Source organism: Metopolophium dirhodum, chromosome 5 (assembly GCF_019925205.1).
Source record: "Metopolophium dirhodum isolate CAU chromosome 5, ASM1992520v1, whole genome shotgun sequence".
NCBI classification, from domain to species: Eukaryota; Metazoa; Arthropoda; class Insecta; order Hemiptera; family Aphididae; genus Metopolophium; species Metopolophium dirhodum.
In genome coordinates this window covers 4368289-4384372 of record NC_083564.1, presented here as the reverse complement: position 1 = coordinate 4384372, position 16084 = coordinate 4368289, and the positions used below count along the sequence as shown (strand labels likewise).

Here is a 16084-nt window from a genome sequence, read left to right as displayed (position 1 = left end):
ACAAGGTGGCGTGAACATATTCGCTACAAAACACGGTTGTCAGTTGAATATAGAGTCTAGACGATTGTTCTATTTAGTATCTAGACGCCGTGTCACAGAATAATCTGATTTAAATAAAATAATGTAACAGCAACGTTTGATTTACATAAGTGGGCATTTGCCCCCCCCCCCTTGTCATTTGCGGGCCGGCTATGGGCTAGTTTTGGGCCGTCATATAGTAGCTAATAGGTAATATAAAATTTTGGTATCCCTCTATTTATGTATTGATTATTTAGTCATTGACACTCATTGTTATCGCTCAAAAAAGGGGGTATTTGACATTATTCTGTGATTTAACCACAGTTATCTCAGATAACCGTGATAGTATAACTAGCACGGACCAAGATTAATTATATATGGTCCGTGGTAACTAGTAAGTATAAAATTATGTAAAAAAGGCTATTTGTATTGAGATAAAAATGCAATTGTAGTGTAATGTAATTTTCAGTGAGCGGTTTTTTCAGTTTTATTATGGGCCGGTCAAAAATGTTGCCCCCCCCCCCCCCCCCCCTAACAAAAACTGAAATTACGTCACAGTTTGTATTACTTTACATATTATTACGATATTAATTAACGGTCACCGATGGATAAGATGAACTGGACGGGCACGGATTAATATACGGATGTATGTTGTATTCTATTGTAATTAAAAAACGATTGACTGTAGATACTTGAAAATGTCACTGAATGTTTATATTAGCATTTTCTATACACCATACAATTTTGAAAATAATTTAACTCTTTTTGAGCTGTTTATACGGACATTGTCAGTTTTCAATTTTTTTAGTTGTTTTTCTATAAATATCAATAAAATGTTATTTGTTCGGTAAAAAAGCATGAACATTTAATGCAAGGCTCCTGCCTTATATATTGTTACAATGGCAGTTGAAAAATATTAAAAATACATAGGCACAATTTTTGTTATAAGCATTTAAAGTTCAAATTATTACAAAATTTATCACATTTAAAATTTAATAATTATTTTGTAGTTAAAAAATTATAAAATGTTCAACTTTTATAGCTAAGGATTGAAAATTTAAAACAAGATTCCACGTAAATAGGTTATAATACATAAATTACTCTGTTCACCTTAGTATCATCAAATATACTTAGTAATATCATAGCTAGGCTGACTGACCGTTTTCGTTCAGAACCGTTTTTCTTATACAATGATATTATATCATTGAATTCAAATTTAACACCATCCATCAGGGCCTAAAATTGGGTGAAGTAGCTAATATTAAATGTTCAGTAGATAATTTTTAAGTGTCCAGTACTTATTTTCGGCTTTTATAAATTTTTATTTGATTAATATTCAATATTGATTATTGAAAATTACTATTTATTTTAGCATATTGTATTCGTTTAAAATCCTTAACAATAAAAATAATACAGACTACACCATATTTTGGGCGGCTTATAATATAATAATTATACTAACCCAAGCTATTTCGTTTTTAATTTTAAAATGTTCAGTCATATAACCATACAACCTATAGGTATCAAGGAATTTTATAGAAGATTGTCTTAGATTGTATTATAACTAATTAATAATGAATAGAAAAAACAAATATTAAATGATGTTATGTGTGGCATGTGCACTACTAGGTCTATGTTCATTGTTTTTAAATATTTTGGTGTGGAATCAGGTGTGCAGTAACAAATTATCTTAATTTTAGGCCCTGCCATCCATTACATTGACCCACTCAGGCGCGGATTCAGCCCCCGGCTATGGGTGCTCGGGCACCCCCTATCGTCTAAGCCACTAATATAATAACCAGAAAATAAATTTGTATTCAAAATTACATAATCTAAAATAGAAAGGTGTAACCATTTTTTTTAGATTCTGAGTGGAGAGATGTTTTTTTTAAATTTTTTTACTTTTATGATTCCTCATAAGTAGGTATGTCTACTTTAATCAAAAAAATATCTACCGCAAAGTTAAATAAAATGTTTACATCATTGTCTCTCGATTTCTCATGTATAACACGTAGCGATTTTCTTATTTTGTAGTAATTCAAATTTCAAACACGAATAACTGTAGATACTTGAAATGTATACACCATATGACATCTTATCAATTCCCATACTTGATAAAATGTACAAAATATGTTAACCCGTTTTTTGCTGTTTACGAACATTTTAAATTTAAAATTTTTTTTGTTTTTTCTTTAACTGTTAATAAAATGTCATTTGTTGGGTAAGCAATTGTTTTTAATAAGCGTGATAATTTAATACAAGGCTCCTGCTCTATTTTTACTATAGTAGTTGAAACATTTTTAATATATACATAAAGGCACAAATTTTTATAAGCATTTAAAGTTTGAATAATGGCAAAATTTATAATTTAAAATTTAAAATTATTTTGTATTTAAAAATGTATAAAATGTTTAGCTTTTATAGCTATAAGGATTGAAAATTTAAAACAAAGTTCCATGTAAATAGGTAAATAAATTATTTTATCCACAAAAATATCATCAAATATACTTCGTAATATTATAATCTTCGCTCAGAAATCGTTTTTTCTTATTATACAATGATATCATATCATTGCATTCGAATTTAACACCATCCATTAAAGACTACAATGATCCAATTGTAACCTACTGTACAGCAGAGCGACACACACTTGTCCACCTTTTTTATACTTGTATTAACTCAAAATATAACAAAATATCTAGGCTTTTAGGAAGCCAATTTAAAATTTTTAATTTTAAAAGACCTTTTAATTAAGTTTTTTTTTCAAAAATCCCATGAAATTGCATTACAATTTACATTTGTATTTATTTTGGGCACATCTGATTTTGAATCAAAAAAGTGATTCCTAAAGAGTATAGTCTAGAAGCTTTATAATTCAACCATTTTAACGAAATTACAATCGAACTTCAGACAGAACCTATGTTTAATTTACTAGGTACCGATTTTAGTAATTTTTTTAGTTATTCAAACAAGAATATTTCATTTTTTGCGAAGTATTGACATGTGCGAGAGTTGTATCCGACACGGCATTGCATAGCATAAGTACATTAATTTTCATTTACTACTCACACATAGACATCAGTGGCGTAATTACGGGGGAGGGGGAAACGACACCCAAATCCCCCCATGACTTTTTTTTAAACTGGCGAACTATATTTATGTACTTATTATTTATTGATACTAATATAGTATATATTTTATAGAAACGCAGAAATAGTACATTTAAAACTTTATTAAATAGTACATACCTAATTATTTATTTTCATGTATACAGATAACAGAGATAAGAGGTTTTTATGATAAAACCATATTTTTTTTTTTGGTGGTTGGTGGGGGGATAAATGGTTCAATCCCCCTCCCCCTACAAACATGACGAAATTACGCCACTGGTTTAGGTTCGATGACAAACCAATACGAACGAAGAATGGCTTTGTTTATAATAAAATATTAGTTGAATATTTTGTTGACATTGACTTGCCTAACTGCCTAAATCTGTTTTCAATAAAAAAGATCAAACAAAAGTTTGATGCCCGGGGCAATTCCCCCCCCCCCTTTATATACGCCACTGGATGATCTAAAATGATAAAATTTCAAAAATAAATTTACCTATATTGACCGGAGATAAAATTATTTTTATTCATCCACATTAGGCCACAGACCCACAGCGTACAAGTGTGTCTTTTTAGGTACCTAAGTTAAAGGGAATACCTTGTGAGCGCAGTCAGCGGTAGGAGAAATGAGTAATAAATACTAGGCGTTGAGTATTCCAAAAAAGTTATTATTATGGTTACACTCGACAATATACACTAGAATATAAGCTAAATAAGTATCTATTTAGAATTATTATTAAACCACATAATATAATATATTGTCTACTTGCATTACACCTACCTTCACTGTTTAGTTTTTATTGTTAGCCATTAAGGCAGATTCCCGACCAGGGTGCCGTGAATTTGGATTGAAGGTGTCGTCGTGATCTTATTTAAAATATAAAGCAATCATACATATTTTTACAAATTTAAGAAAAAAGATTTCTGCATGAAGGATGCAACCGGACACCCTATTTTTTACAATTTTTGTTTTGTTTTGACATAGGCATGTAGTTAAGGCACGCTAAAAACGATGGCGAAATTAGAATTTGACCGTTGGACTTAGTTTTTAAGTTACTATATTGTTATATACCTTATTATTATAATAATGGACGATTATGTAGGTATTTTATTTTGATTTAAATTCTAGAATATTTAATTGTATTAGTTTCTACTTTCGGTATTTCTACTTTCCGCGGTCCAAATAATAGACTTATTTATAATATGTTTCTTCAATTACTGAAACTAACAATATTTGTTCAAGCAGTGGAATATTTTTTTATTGATTACGATACAACCGTTAAAACCCCCAAAATTTAGTGGTTGCAAAATTACAGCATTACAAAATAGTCCGTTAAAAAGTTGCATTAGTGATTATAACTGTCTAGTGACCTTCAAGATTCGACGATGAAACCATCTCATGAAACCTACCAAAATGAAGTAGCATGAAAGTCCTTGAGTAGCTCATTAAACACAATTACCTTGCAAGTACTAAGTGTGTCATTATGTATACATTTCGACATTATGATGACAATAATAGTACAAGTTCAGCCAAATGTTTAATACAATTTCGAACATAATCGAGATTACTTAACAAATTAAAAATTCAATACTGTGCAATTTATTTTTAAATATGAACGTATATTATTTATTATTTAAACATTACCACTAGCCTTCTCTTTATTCATTCCATGTTGAAATATTACACAGTACCTACACGTATATTATAAATACATATTATTATTTGACACTAGATTTATAGAGATTTTAAAACATTAGCTAAATATAATATAATATTTTTGTAAAAACAAAACCTTTTATAGCCTTAATAATAACCTAATACAATTACTAAAAAACGTAAAATGTAATAAACTAATAAATAATTATTGTAATTTGTATATTCACTATGTAGAAGAAATCTATATCGGAAGTCTTTTATTGAAGTTGGCTATTTCAGTCCTACACATAAAACACGATATATATTTAAACTTTTTGATTTTTAATTCAATTTGGTACCAAATTGTTTTTATTTATAAAATAGGCAATAAGAAATATAAAGATAGTACATTTTAAGAATGCCAATGTACAATTTAAATTAGGGATATATTACCATTTCCCTACAATGGGGCAGGATGCACCAGTGTGCTTTAGCCTTTAGCACACTACGTCAGGGGACTGATAACCATTTAACAATATTACCGATTACTTGTAGGTACTCAGTATACCTTATGTTCTAGGAAAACTGAGCAATATACGATACACCTCCCCCCCAGTCCACCCAGTTTACAGTTCCCACTTTACCAGTTTCATAATTTTGAAGCTTACTATAAAGATTTTACCAAATATTGTATGTCCATAGTTTGTCACATCTATCAGCTCACATCTTCAATATTTTATTCGACCAGATAGGCACTAGAAATATGACAATTTTCATTAGTTTTTTAAGATAATCATAATATAACACTATGTCATATATGCTATATATTTTTAGAACCACCTATTTTGAATTATTAATCTGTTTTATAAAATCATAGCAATCTACGACTAAGCTTATTTCTTACTAAGCCAATACATAATTTAATTCAGAAAATATTTTCTTTTTATACCAATATTCAAATGTTGTATGCGGTTCTTTAAGTTTGATTTCTAGATTGTTTTAAAAGCAATTTCACTAATTGTATAGAGTACCTATCAGTTTCCCAGTCCTATTAATTATTTTAAACTATACTAAGATTGAAAACGGTGTTAAAAAAATAAAATGCAAATAAATATAAGTTTTTCAAATGACAAATTATAATACTATCTTTTTCACATCTTAACAATTATTTATATTGCAGGTCAAGTTAACAAGAAGATAAACATATTTAATGGAAGTTCAAAATTTTTACAAAACATAACACAATAAAAATTTTTTTTTTTTAATTTTGTTAAATTACTATTTCTGAAAAAGAAGTACATCATAAAACATAATAAATTAAAAGTTTCAAACAATTTTTTATTCAGCGCCAATTCATATTGCACTTATTGTACTATTTTTCTAGATCTACAAAGTAAAATATAAACTTAAATTTTATAAAATATTAATACTTAAATTGAATTTTATAGGCACTGATTTTACTAAAAAAATCAATTAAAAATTAATATTTATTGGGATGTCAAATTCAATATGTTAAAAAATTCAACAAATCTGTACTAAAAACCTTCCCATAAGTTTGAGATCAGGAAAAGTTCATTTCAAATTATATAAAGTGAATACTTTTAAAAATTAACATAAAATTAAAGACAAATGGCACGCCATGTTATTTAAATACGTTGGTGGTTTAGTAAACAATAGTAGTAACCCCTTTTTGAAATATAATTGAAACTATTATAAGAAAAAAAAATTGATGATAATGTGTATGCATTTTTCAAGTCTTCAATTGAACATGAATAACTTTATAATATAACATATTATGTTCAATTATTAATATAAAATACATTTTTGTTGGTTTTCTATGTCCTATTTTGTATATGATACTTGAAAAATGCATAGTTGTCAAATGCAGTGGTAGATTGGATATCTATACATTTACTTATTATTAACATATTTATTTTGACTACCCCTAATATATTACTAATAGGTCTACATCAGCACTATTCTTAAACAAAACAAGCATTTTAGCTTACATAAAATTAACTTACATACAATCAAAAATAAATTATTTTAGGTATTTTTAATGTTATACATAGAAATATAATTATATACTTAAAATAATTTTTGTTAAATAACCTTATTGCTCAACTTAAATCTAATAAAAACCGTTAGTAAAACACTTTTAGTAATTCACTGATGAGACTTGACAAATTTGAATAACATTATTCAGCTCATGTGTTTTGAACTCAATTTTTATAACAGTCTTCATTGAAAAAAAAAAAATAGGTATATACAATAAAAGAAGACGAAAATCAAATTGACTGTACAGCTGAGCTGAGGTGTATTTGTTGGCGTTGATTACACTCGTCTCTTCCGGTGGTAGATTCTACTGTGGTGCGAGATACTATACGAGCAGTACTGTGCTTTATCGCCATTTGTAATGTGTGCCTGCGATTTAATCTTTGAACACATGATACACATAATGTGAGCGGCAAACCATCAGAAGATTTAATCTAAAACAGAATAAAACATTCATTTGTCCCAGATTATTGACCAAGCATAATCTTTTTTATAAATATCATATAGAAAACAAGAAAGACAGTGTCTGTAATATAAAAATATCCCGAATAGAATAAAATTATTTATAAAGAAGTCCATAGTCAGATATAGTAAAGAATTAATTCCTTATATTTTTTTAACAGATTTACTTAGGTATAGTGTATAACTAAAAACAATGCACTATTTTGACTATAAAATCCTTTCATATAGTACCTATTATTTTAAGTATATTGAGTCTCCATCACTGAACTGTGAACATGTACATATAAGTTCACAAATATTTTACAATAAATTAATGATATTTAGAGATGATGGAATAATTTAATTTGTATATATTTTAAAGTGCTGATACTGTAGTATAGTTATATAGAACACTATATCATTGAAAACAACAAAGTTTATACGAAAAAAGGTCACACTTAGTTAATTTAAATTTTTTATTTGTAATAATAATAATCAATTCATTTTTACACTTTTACAATTAAGCTCATGTATACTTTGTCCAGTGAGAGAATGCGCAGATTCTGCGCACTCCCCGCCCCCGGCCGTCATGTCATCCTGATATCAAAACCGGTTCGCCTATGGTAGAATGTTGCATGGTGATGCGTAGAAGAACAGATGTTGGTCGGCCAGCACGCCAGAGTATAATTTAAATATTTTATAAACAAATATGAAAATATTAAATAAATAATCCATATCATTACAAATGATGTACTTGTGATAGTAAATATCTAATATCCTGAATTGTTTAATCAGATACCAATATTTTGTTTAGCAATTAGAACTTTAAGGATGGCTGATCAATAGATTCAGTTGTTATTTACTTAATAAATCGTACCACAACTTTACTACCTATTTATAGTTTGCTACTAAGATGATCACAATTTTTTTTCAATCCAAGTATTAAGTATAAAAAAAAATATAAAACATATACCATTTATTCAAAGAAAGTAAATTATTAATTATAAAACATTTAACACTAGTATGAATTCTAACAAGCAATCAATAAAACAAAAAAAAGAATTTGTTATTTTTACAGTTTAAGATTCATTCATATTCCTCAACATCTATAAATACTGCATTTAATTTGTTAATAGGTCAAGAATTTTGAATTTACGGCATTTAAATTCAAAAGAATTTATATACCCAACTAATTATTTATTCTATAAATTTAAAAATAGGAATATATTTTTAAATATGGGATATCTGAGACGTAAAATTAATGGGGAAATTCACTAAATTGGTAGGTTTGGTACCTAAATAGTTAATAAAGAATTTTTTTATCAAAAATTTCCAACACTACATTTTTATCCACTTCTCTAGTTTTTAAACTAGTTAAACTTGGTAAATGATTCTATACATAGGTATAATTTATAATATTTTTACTATTATACAAATGTTTAAAGATACCTATAACAATACAGTTATTATTGTTGGAGCACTTAATTTGTTAGTAGGTGATCAATTAGTATTGAGTATGTAGAATAATACCATAATTAATTAAAATTTACAAATTACTTTATAAAAATCTATTAAAATAACAATTAGGTAGGTACAAATTTTTCTACCACATTTAAACATTGACACTTACACAATACGTGTGAGTTCATGTATTAACACATTATAGTTACATTTTTTTTTAAAATTAATTGATACTTAATGAGTACCTAGTAAATAAGTACCTAAATAACAGGTAACTAGGTATTAATTTTAAAAGTAATGATAATGAACTTGATACATGCATTAGGTATTATTAATCTACGTATTTGGAGTACATAAATATGATTTATTAAAAATTATGATTCATCAATAAACGCAATATGTATCGAACAAACCCACAAATCTTTTTCATTAGGTAACCAAAATTAAGAAAATTCAATACTAAGTAATTAATAATGACAATAACATTCTTTTTAATTTATAAAAACCTATGATTTATGTTTAAGTTTTTCATTGATAAATATTACTTTTTTTTATTTAAATATGTCTCATTTAAAATATTATAAAATAAGCAACAAAATGGTATAACTTTAGATAGTACCTATGGGAGATGGTAGTAAATAATCAAATATTTGTTACAAATCAAGGGCACTTGAATGTTATTGTTATCACAAACAATTAAACTAAACAATAAAAAAAACATAATTGACAATTGTCAAACCCACAATCAAACAGTCTTCTTAATGTTAAAATAATTTAATATGGTTCAAGACCAAATAGGTATGTGTTATTAAGAATACTTTTCCTAAGTATAAATAAGAAAATATTTCAATAAATATAAATACCTATATATTAGTAGGTACCTATATTTAAATTAATTTCTATAAATAATAGGTAGATACCTAAAAGTAAAGAGTAAACATGAATATTTAAATTCTAGTCTACATAGGTTAGTTAAGTTAGGTTAACCTTACATACCTAATCCAAGAAATAAAATTTATAAAAATCAATTATCGTTGTATGCTATAGTTCTAAATAAATAAGGAAATAGTTCGTCCATGATTTGATTTTGAGCTTGACAACGTTAAGATAATGTCTAATAGGTACCTACAATAACTATGGTTAATCAAGATTTTAAAATAAAATAATTGTATGTAGGTATATAGGTAATTACACAAGGTAAGTATATTGATAAATATTATAACTTTATCTCATAATCGTCCAGTACCTACATCAATATGACATCACCAATTTAATCATTGTTAAAATTGCATACAATCTGTATGATTTCAATAGTGTAACCAATTTAATATCCTTGACTTATTTTCTAATACTTTTAATTTAAAATATATCCAAATAGTAGGCAATCTGGTAAAGTTGGGTCAAGGTTACAAATGGACCATGGAAAATGTTAAAAAAGGACATCAAAATGTCTATTCCCAATTCAACGTGTATTAAACTGCAATCAAATAATTTGCACCTAAATAATACAACGAAAATTGAAAGAAAAAAAATAGCAATTCACTTAGAAAGCCGATATTGTTTGAGACCTTGAAATCGAAACTAAAAAAAAAAAAGTGGACAGCAAGTAGACTTAAGAAATTGCACACACCATGTGGGTACCGACGTACTTGTCGTATGGTACGCTACTACTACCTATCCCGGGCAGGACACACACATTGTGGATGTGCCGCACGCGTAATTAGTTACTATTCCAAATTTAACACCACGACGCGCGGGCGGAGAAATTAAATTTCGAAAACGGGTACCTATTTTATAGGTAGTACACAACCGTTTGCGTTACAATATTATTATTGTGATATTGCCATCGAATATTACGCGTAAGGAGATCGAGCGTCAAGGCTACAGCGTCCTCGGCGCCTATGAAAGTAACACACTTTTAATAACCCTGAAAAACAACAAAAAAAATAGTTCACCGAAAAACCCGAGGTCAAGGTTGGTGGCGGCGGAGGCGACGTGTCGGTCGGAACCAAAGGTGGGACGGAGGAATAATGTGGGTCCCGCGAAAATGTGATAAAAATTTCGGTGGAAACCCTGGGCCGGGAAACGCCGAAGCCACGGGAAAACTACCGCGACGCGGCCCGCGAGAAACGCAGACCGTCGCCCCCGCGACCGTCTCGGCGATGGCGTAAAAAAACAGACGTGTTTCTACACACATTTAGTGCTAAATCGCAACGGCCCGGTGATAACGCAACACGCACACAACCTACAGGCGTGTGTGTGTGTGTGTGTGTGTTTGTGAGCGCGCGCGTGTGCAATGTGCATAATAATATATGACATGGTATACATTACTACACATATACACACACACACACGAGCGCGCGTGCGCGCACAGATTTCGTCATACTCGTTTCGAAACACAATAACGAAATTCAATAGGGCCGACAAAAACAAAAATCGCCGCCCGAAATTTTTTTTCAAACCCGACCTCTACCACGTTCATCACGAGGACCGAAAAGACGTCTCGACTTCGGAGAGTCGGCCGCTGGTCCGAACACGACCGTAGAACGGAAATACAATAACAGTAAAAAAAAAAATAAATAAAAATAAATATAGACGTCAACGACCGCTGAGGTGCGGTGCGATCGGTGTGAGTGTGTGTGCCTTACCTTTATGGGCAAATAGTCTCTGATCTTTTGAACCAAATTGTATTTTCTGCCTAGTTCGCCGTAGATGTGCACAACGCGCTTGTCGATTTTCGAACACAGACGACATATGAAACCGCAACGGACAGCGTTGTTCACGCTTCCCATTTAGACGTGTCGTCGTCGGCAACAAACGCAACGAAACGGCAACACGCACACGCACACGCACGGCACCACACATACACACGCGTGCAAGACGGGAGACAGCAACGGGCAACGGCAGCGTCGGCGAACTGCGCGAGATCGGTCGATCGGCACGGCAGACGGCGGCACACGCACACACGCACACGAAAATGGTGTGAACACGACGACCGCGGTGGCGGGTAGGTGCACTACAACAAAAATAATAATAACAACAAGAGTCTGCACTCTGCGGCGGCGGCAACCACGGGACGAATGGAACTTGGAAGCGAAAATCGAAATGATACCTATTTTGTCATTCAAAAAAAATTAACGCAACTCGTTGATAGCGCGGCGGGACGACGGACGGACAACCGGTGGCGCGCTAACAATGATCGTGTCGGAGGTCGGACCCCTCGGACACGGCCACTCAGCCAGAGTTCCGTTGGCCACACTGATCAGCGCCCGACGATTGAGATCTCTGAGGTCTTAACTCTTAACCTCAAATACGTTCCAACCCGATTAAAAATTGTTGATAATGCATTATTACTTATAATAGTGCAATAGCCAATAGTGCATTACTCGCTGGCCGCTGCATTTGCGTAAGGCACTTTAAATAGGTGCACTCGTCTTCTGCACATCCGTGTAGGTTGTGTCCGTTTTTTTTTGTATATTTTTTTTCCAAAATACAATCGTAGACCGTAATGGTGTAGTACGTCCTGTTAGGTTAGGTTACGATAGAATAATGTTGATAATATACCGATTATGTGTTCTTATTACTTCCTAGAAGTCACATTGTGAGTAACTTTTGAATCGTAAACCCTTGCTTAATCAGTATTTACTTATTTAAATTGTATTTATATTAACCGATTCTATTTCATTGTCTAGGAATGTTCTCGATAGAAAAGGCGATAACGTTGACGTGAATGACGGAAAATTTTCATTTTACATCAAGGAAGCCCTTAAAGAAGTTTTTGGCCAGGTACAAAATTATGTTTACTAATATGTGTTAAATTGTGTATTATTGTTGTTCTCTACAATGTTTAATGACCCAAACTGATAGTCATTCTACACCCACAGTATTTTTGACATTTCACTGACACTAAGACATTTTAATTTTTAATTCATTACAATATAAGTGATCACAGTGGCATACGCAGGATTTTTCAATGGGAGGGGCTTGAAAATAAGTTACTATTTTACTTTTATTTTGTCCAGTCTAATAATTACAGATGTTTATTTGAGGTATTTTAAAATGTTTGTCACTTCTCAACTTTTCTGGTAGAAAAAAATGCTCCGATCATAAACTTTGATGTATGTTAATGGATCTAATTGGTACTTTTAGGATGTTGAAATTGAAAATGCTCCTTGTTTTTTTAAGTAACTGGAAAAAAAATGAAAATTTATTAAAATTGTTTGGTAACCAGCTTGGTTATACTGTCCTCACTTGGATTTTATTTGATTAGTTAAATTTTTTTTTCTATAAATGTCAATAAAAAATTATTTATCCAGTCTAAAAGCTTAAAAATGTAATACTTATGTAAGTTTTTATTGTAGCTAAAATATTAACGTTGCATATATATCATGGTTATTATTTATAAGCATTTAAAGTTCAAATTGCTGGTAAGACTTATATGAAATTTATGTCTTGCTTACTATAGTTGACAGCTGAAACATGATAAATATTTTTTTTAAAAGTAATTTGAATATGGGCAATGGGGGGGGGGGCAAACAGGCTGTTTGCCCCCCCCCCCCGCGGACGCCACTGTGTGATCAACAATTTATTATGTTATTCAAATATTTCCAACAGTCAAATTTCGAAATGTATAGATTTTTAGAAATTATAACTTATATGTTCCTATATAGATTTAAAACTGTTTCTAATTTATGTATTTAATTAAACATTTCATTTAAATACATTTATTTATTTAGGTATGTCCACCATATTCTATGATCATAGACTAGATTTTGTTTAATGATTTACTTGATTTTTTAATTTACTTCATAGTTTATTTAAATAGACTTGCACTATTAACTTTTGGTTATACATGCTACACTTAAACATTATTTTACAATCACATAATTATTAATCATTTTAGTAACATTTTTATAAACTTCATAATATACAATGTGTAACTATTTTATGAATTCATTATTATGTTTTATATTGTTTTATCTACAAAACCAAACCTTAACACTTTCAACGCCACTGACGCGTATACGCGTCAACAGAGCTTATTCCAATACACTGGTGACGCGTTGACACATCACAAAATTATACATTTATTTATGCTATAATTAAACTGGATTTTTTTTTTTTTAATTAACTCTGAAACTAAGATAGGGTATTAACAATGAACTCTAAATTTAAAGGTATGGACGGTTTTAGTTTTTGTTTTTTCTGTCGTTTCTGAAATCACGAGGGGTGGCGTTGAACGTGTTTATGTTTCTTACATTATTTGGAAAAAATTTAATATTTATTTCTTTTTTTAGTTTGGATCGAGTGTCAACTTTGATGTACTAAGTTTTAAAGCTGGAAAAGGCATAATTCGGTGTCCATCTAATTTTTACATTAAATTTCGTGGAGCGCTTACTTTGTTTGGACGCCACAACTCAAATACTGTTGCATTTAACGTGCATCGTGGTGCTTCGTGTTTAATATCATTCATCACAGAAGACAGAACTTATAAACATGTCACAAGTAATTAAAGATGGTAAAGATACAATCATATTTGCCACAAAAGAAGATCATCAGTCACCTAGTAAAGTCATATTATCACCACCAGAACCCTCACCGGGTCTCATATTTCCAGATGGCTCCATCAACTGGAATTGTCCATGTTTAGGAGGAATGGCTACTGGGCCTTGTGGGGTTGAATTTAGAGAATCATTTACGTGTTTTCATTATAGTAAAGAAGAACCTAAAGGTATGGAATGTAGAGAAAAGTTCACAGCTATGTGGACTTGCATGGATCAATATCCAGAAGTATATACAGAAGGTTTAAAAGATGATGAGGAATTTTTAAATAAAGAAGAACAAGCTGGTGAAACCATCAAAAATAAAGAGACAAATTCGTAAGATTTGTTATTAAACTGTGCTGTTTTAGAATTTTTTTTCGTTTTAAATAGATGTTTTAGGTATTAAATTTATATTTTTGTTTTGTTTTTATGTGTACTTAATCATATTAATTATTATCAACATATTCTATTAGTAAAAACAAAGAATTTGTTATTTGGTTTATGAATCATGCTTAATCATTTCATGTTACCATTCCGCAAAATATGTTTGATTAAAGAAATATGAACGCCAGAAGATAAATCAAATAATGGTACTAATTATTAAAGGGTTGTCCATTTATTTCAAAATTAATGTAAGTGAAATGCCCTATACTCTGTTCCACTAGAGGACATGCCGGTTCTGTGCATCCCCCGGTGTTACCCTGCTATTGAAACTGGTTGTCCTTTGGCGGGGTGTCGATGGGGATGCTCAGAAAAACCAATTTTGGTCAGGCCTCGGCATGTTCTTTCATGGACCGAGACACTGAGTCTAATATAGTTATTTGTTGTCAGATTTACAAACATTTAAATGTCTATTATATTATATTTTTCAACGATTGAACCTATAGCTTTATGACAATATAGTAATTCTATGACCAGACATGTTAATTGTTCTCAAAGCATTTGATTTATTAATTTGCGGAAATCAGGGGAGCGTAGCCCTGTGTGAAGTACAGGGAAAAAGTAAAATTGTATTATTATAAGATTTGATTCTTAATTTCTTTTCTATCTTAATTGTAAAAATAATATGACAAATTGACATTTACTTAAAGCGGTCAATTGTGAATGAAAAAAGATTGAGAAACCCTGAAACTTCCTTTTTTTTTGTCATAGGTTTATTAATCCTCAATGATAGGGTCAAAAATCTTTGTATCAATTTGAACTTCAAAGATAATCAAATAAAGTTTTAGCCAAGAGAACTTACATTTTAAGTTGCACCACGGATTACGATATAAACATAATTATATCTTATTCCGTGAGTTATACGCATCGAGATAGATATTAGATAAACAACTATTATAGTTATTACAATTAAATGAAGTATTGTTTAAGTACCTCAATACTCAATGGTTATATCTTGCACACGATATTGTGATCTTACATGTTAGGTTTATCATAATATATAGACCTATACACTTATAGGCAAGGTGGATAAATATTGGATTATATATTTGGTTTATAGATATCTCTGGCTAAATATTTAGCCATGAGATATCTTAGCATAAACACAGAATTAATTAAATTTCATCTGTTCTGTGGTAAAGTCCGTAGTTTTTAGGTTGTTATCTTTCTAAACCACTACATATTGATAACGATAAGCGACAGAAGAAAGTCCGTGCAAAATGTAAAACTAGTAATTCTAGTATCTTTTCATTATAGGTATTCCAGAGTCCTGATTTGAATTTCCTATTTTAGTATTTGATTAGACATTAATTTAGATCACAGTGTTGTAAAATAGTGAAAGTTAATACCTATTTTATTTAATTGTACTTAAAATAATT

The 16084-nt window shown here is 30.2% G+C and overlaps 2 protein-coding genes across 2 annotated transcripts; one reads left to right on the top strand and one right to left on the bottom strand.

The window, feature by feature from the left end:
* Window positions 1-5878: 5878 nt before the first annotated feature.
* Window positions 5879-11780, bottom strand: LOC132944443 (uncharacterized). The gene is made up of 2 exons (XM_061013772.1): window positions 11370-11780; window positions 5879-7253 (listed from the first exon to the last, which is right to left on the bottom strand). Exons 1-2 carry the CDS (start codon window positions 11511-11513, stop codon window positions 7053-7055), a joined length of 345 nt encoding a protein of 114 aa, XP_060869755.1. The 5' UTR covers window positions 11514-11780; the 3' UTR covers window positions 5879-7052.
* A 108-nt stretch (window positions 11781-11888) lies between these two features.
* LOC132944442 (mitochondrial intermembrane space import and assembly protein 40-B) lies at window positions 11889-14770 on the top strand. Its single transcript, XM_061013771.1, has 3 exons — window positions 11889-12322; window positions 12414-12507; window positions 14019-14770. Exon 3 carries the CDS (start codon window positions 14218-14220, stop codon window positions 14602-14604), a length of 387 nt encoding a protein of 128 aa, XP_060869754.1. The 5' UTR covers window positions 11889-12322; window positions 12414-12507; window positions 14019-14217; the 3' UTR covers window positions 14605-14770.
* Window positions 14771-16084: the final 1314 nt, after the last annotated feature.

Excerpts from the sequence above, each read along its gene's own strand:
- LOC132944443 (XM_061013772.1), bottom strand. The coding sequence starts at position 11,513 with ATGGGAAGCGTGAACAACGCTGTCCGTTGCGGTTTCATATGTCGTCTG. Across the intron at positions 7,254-11,369 it reads GAGACTATTTGCCCATAAAG|ATTAAATCTTCTGATGGTTT; the intron begins GTAAGGCACACA and ends ATTCTGTTTTAG.
- LOC132944442 (XM_061013771.1), top strand. The coding sequence starts at position 14,218 with ATGTCACAAGTAATTAAAGATGGTAAAGATACAATCATATTTGCCACA.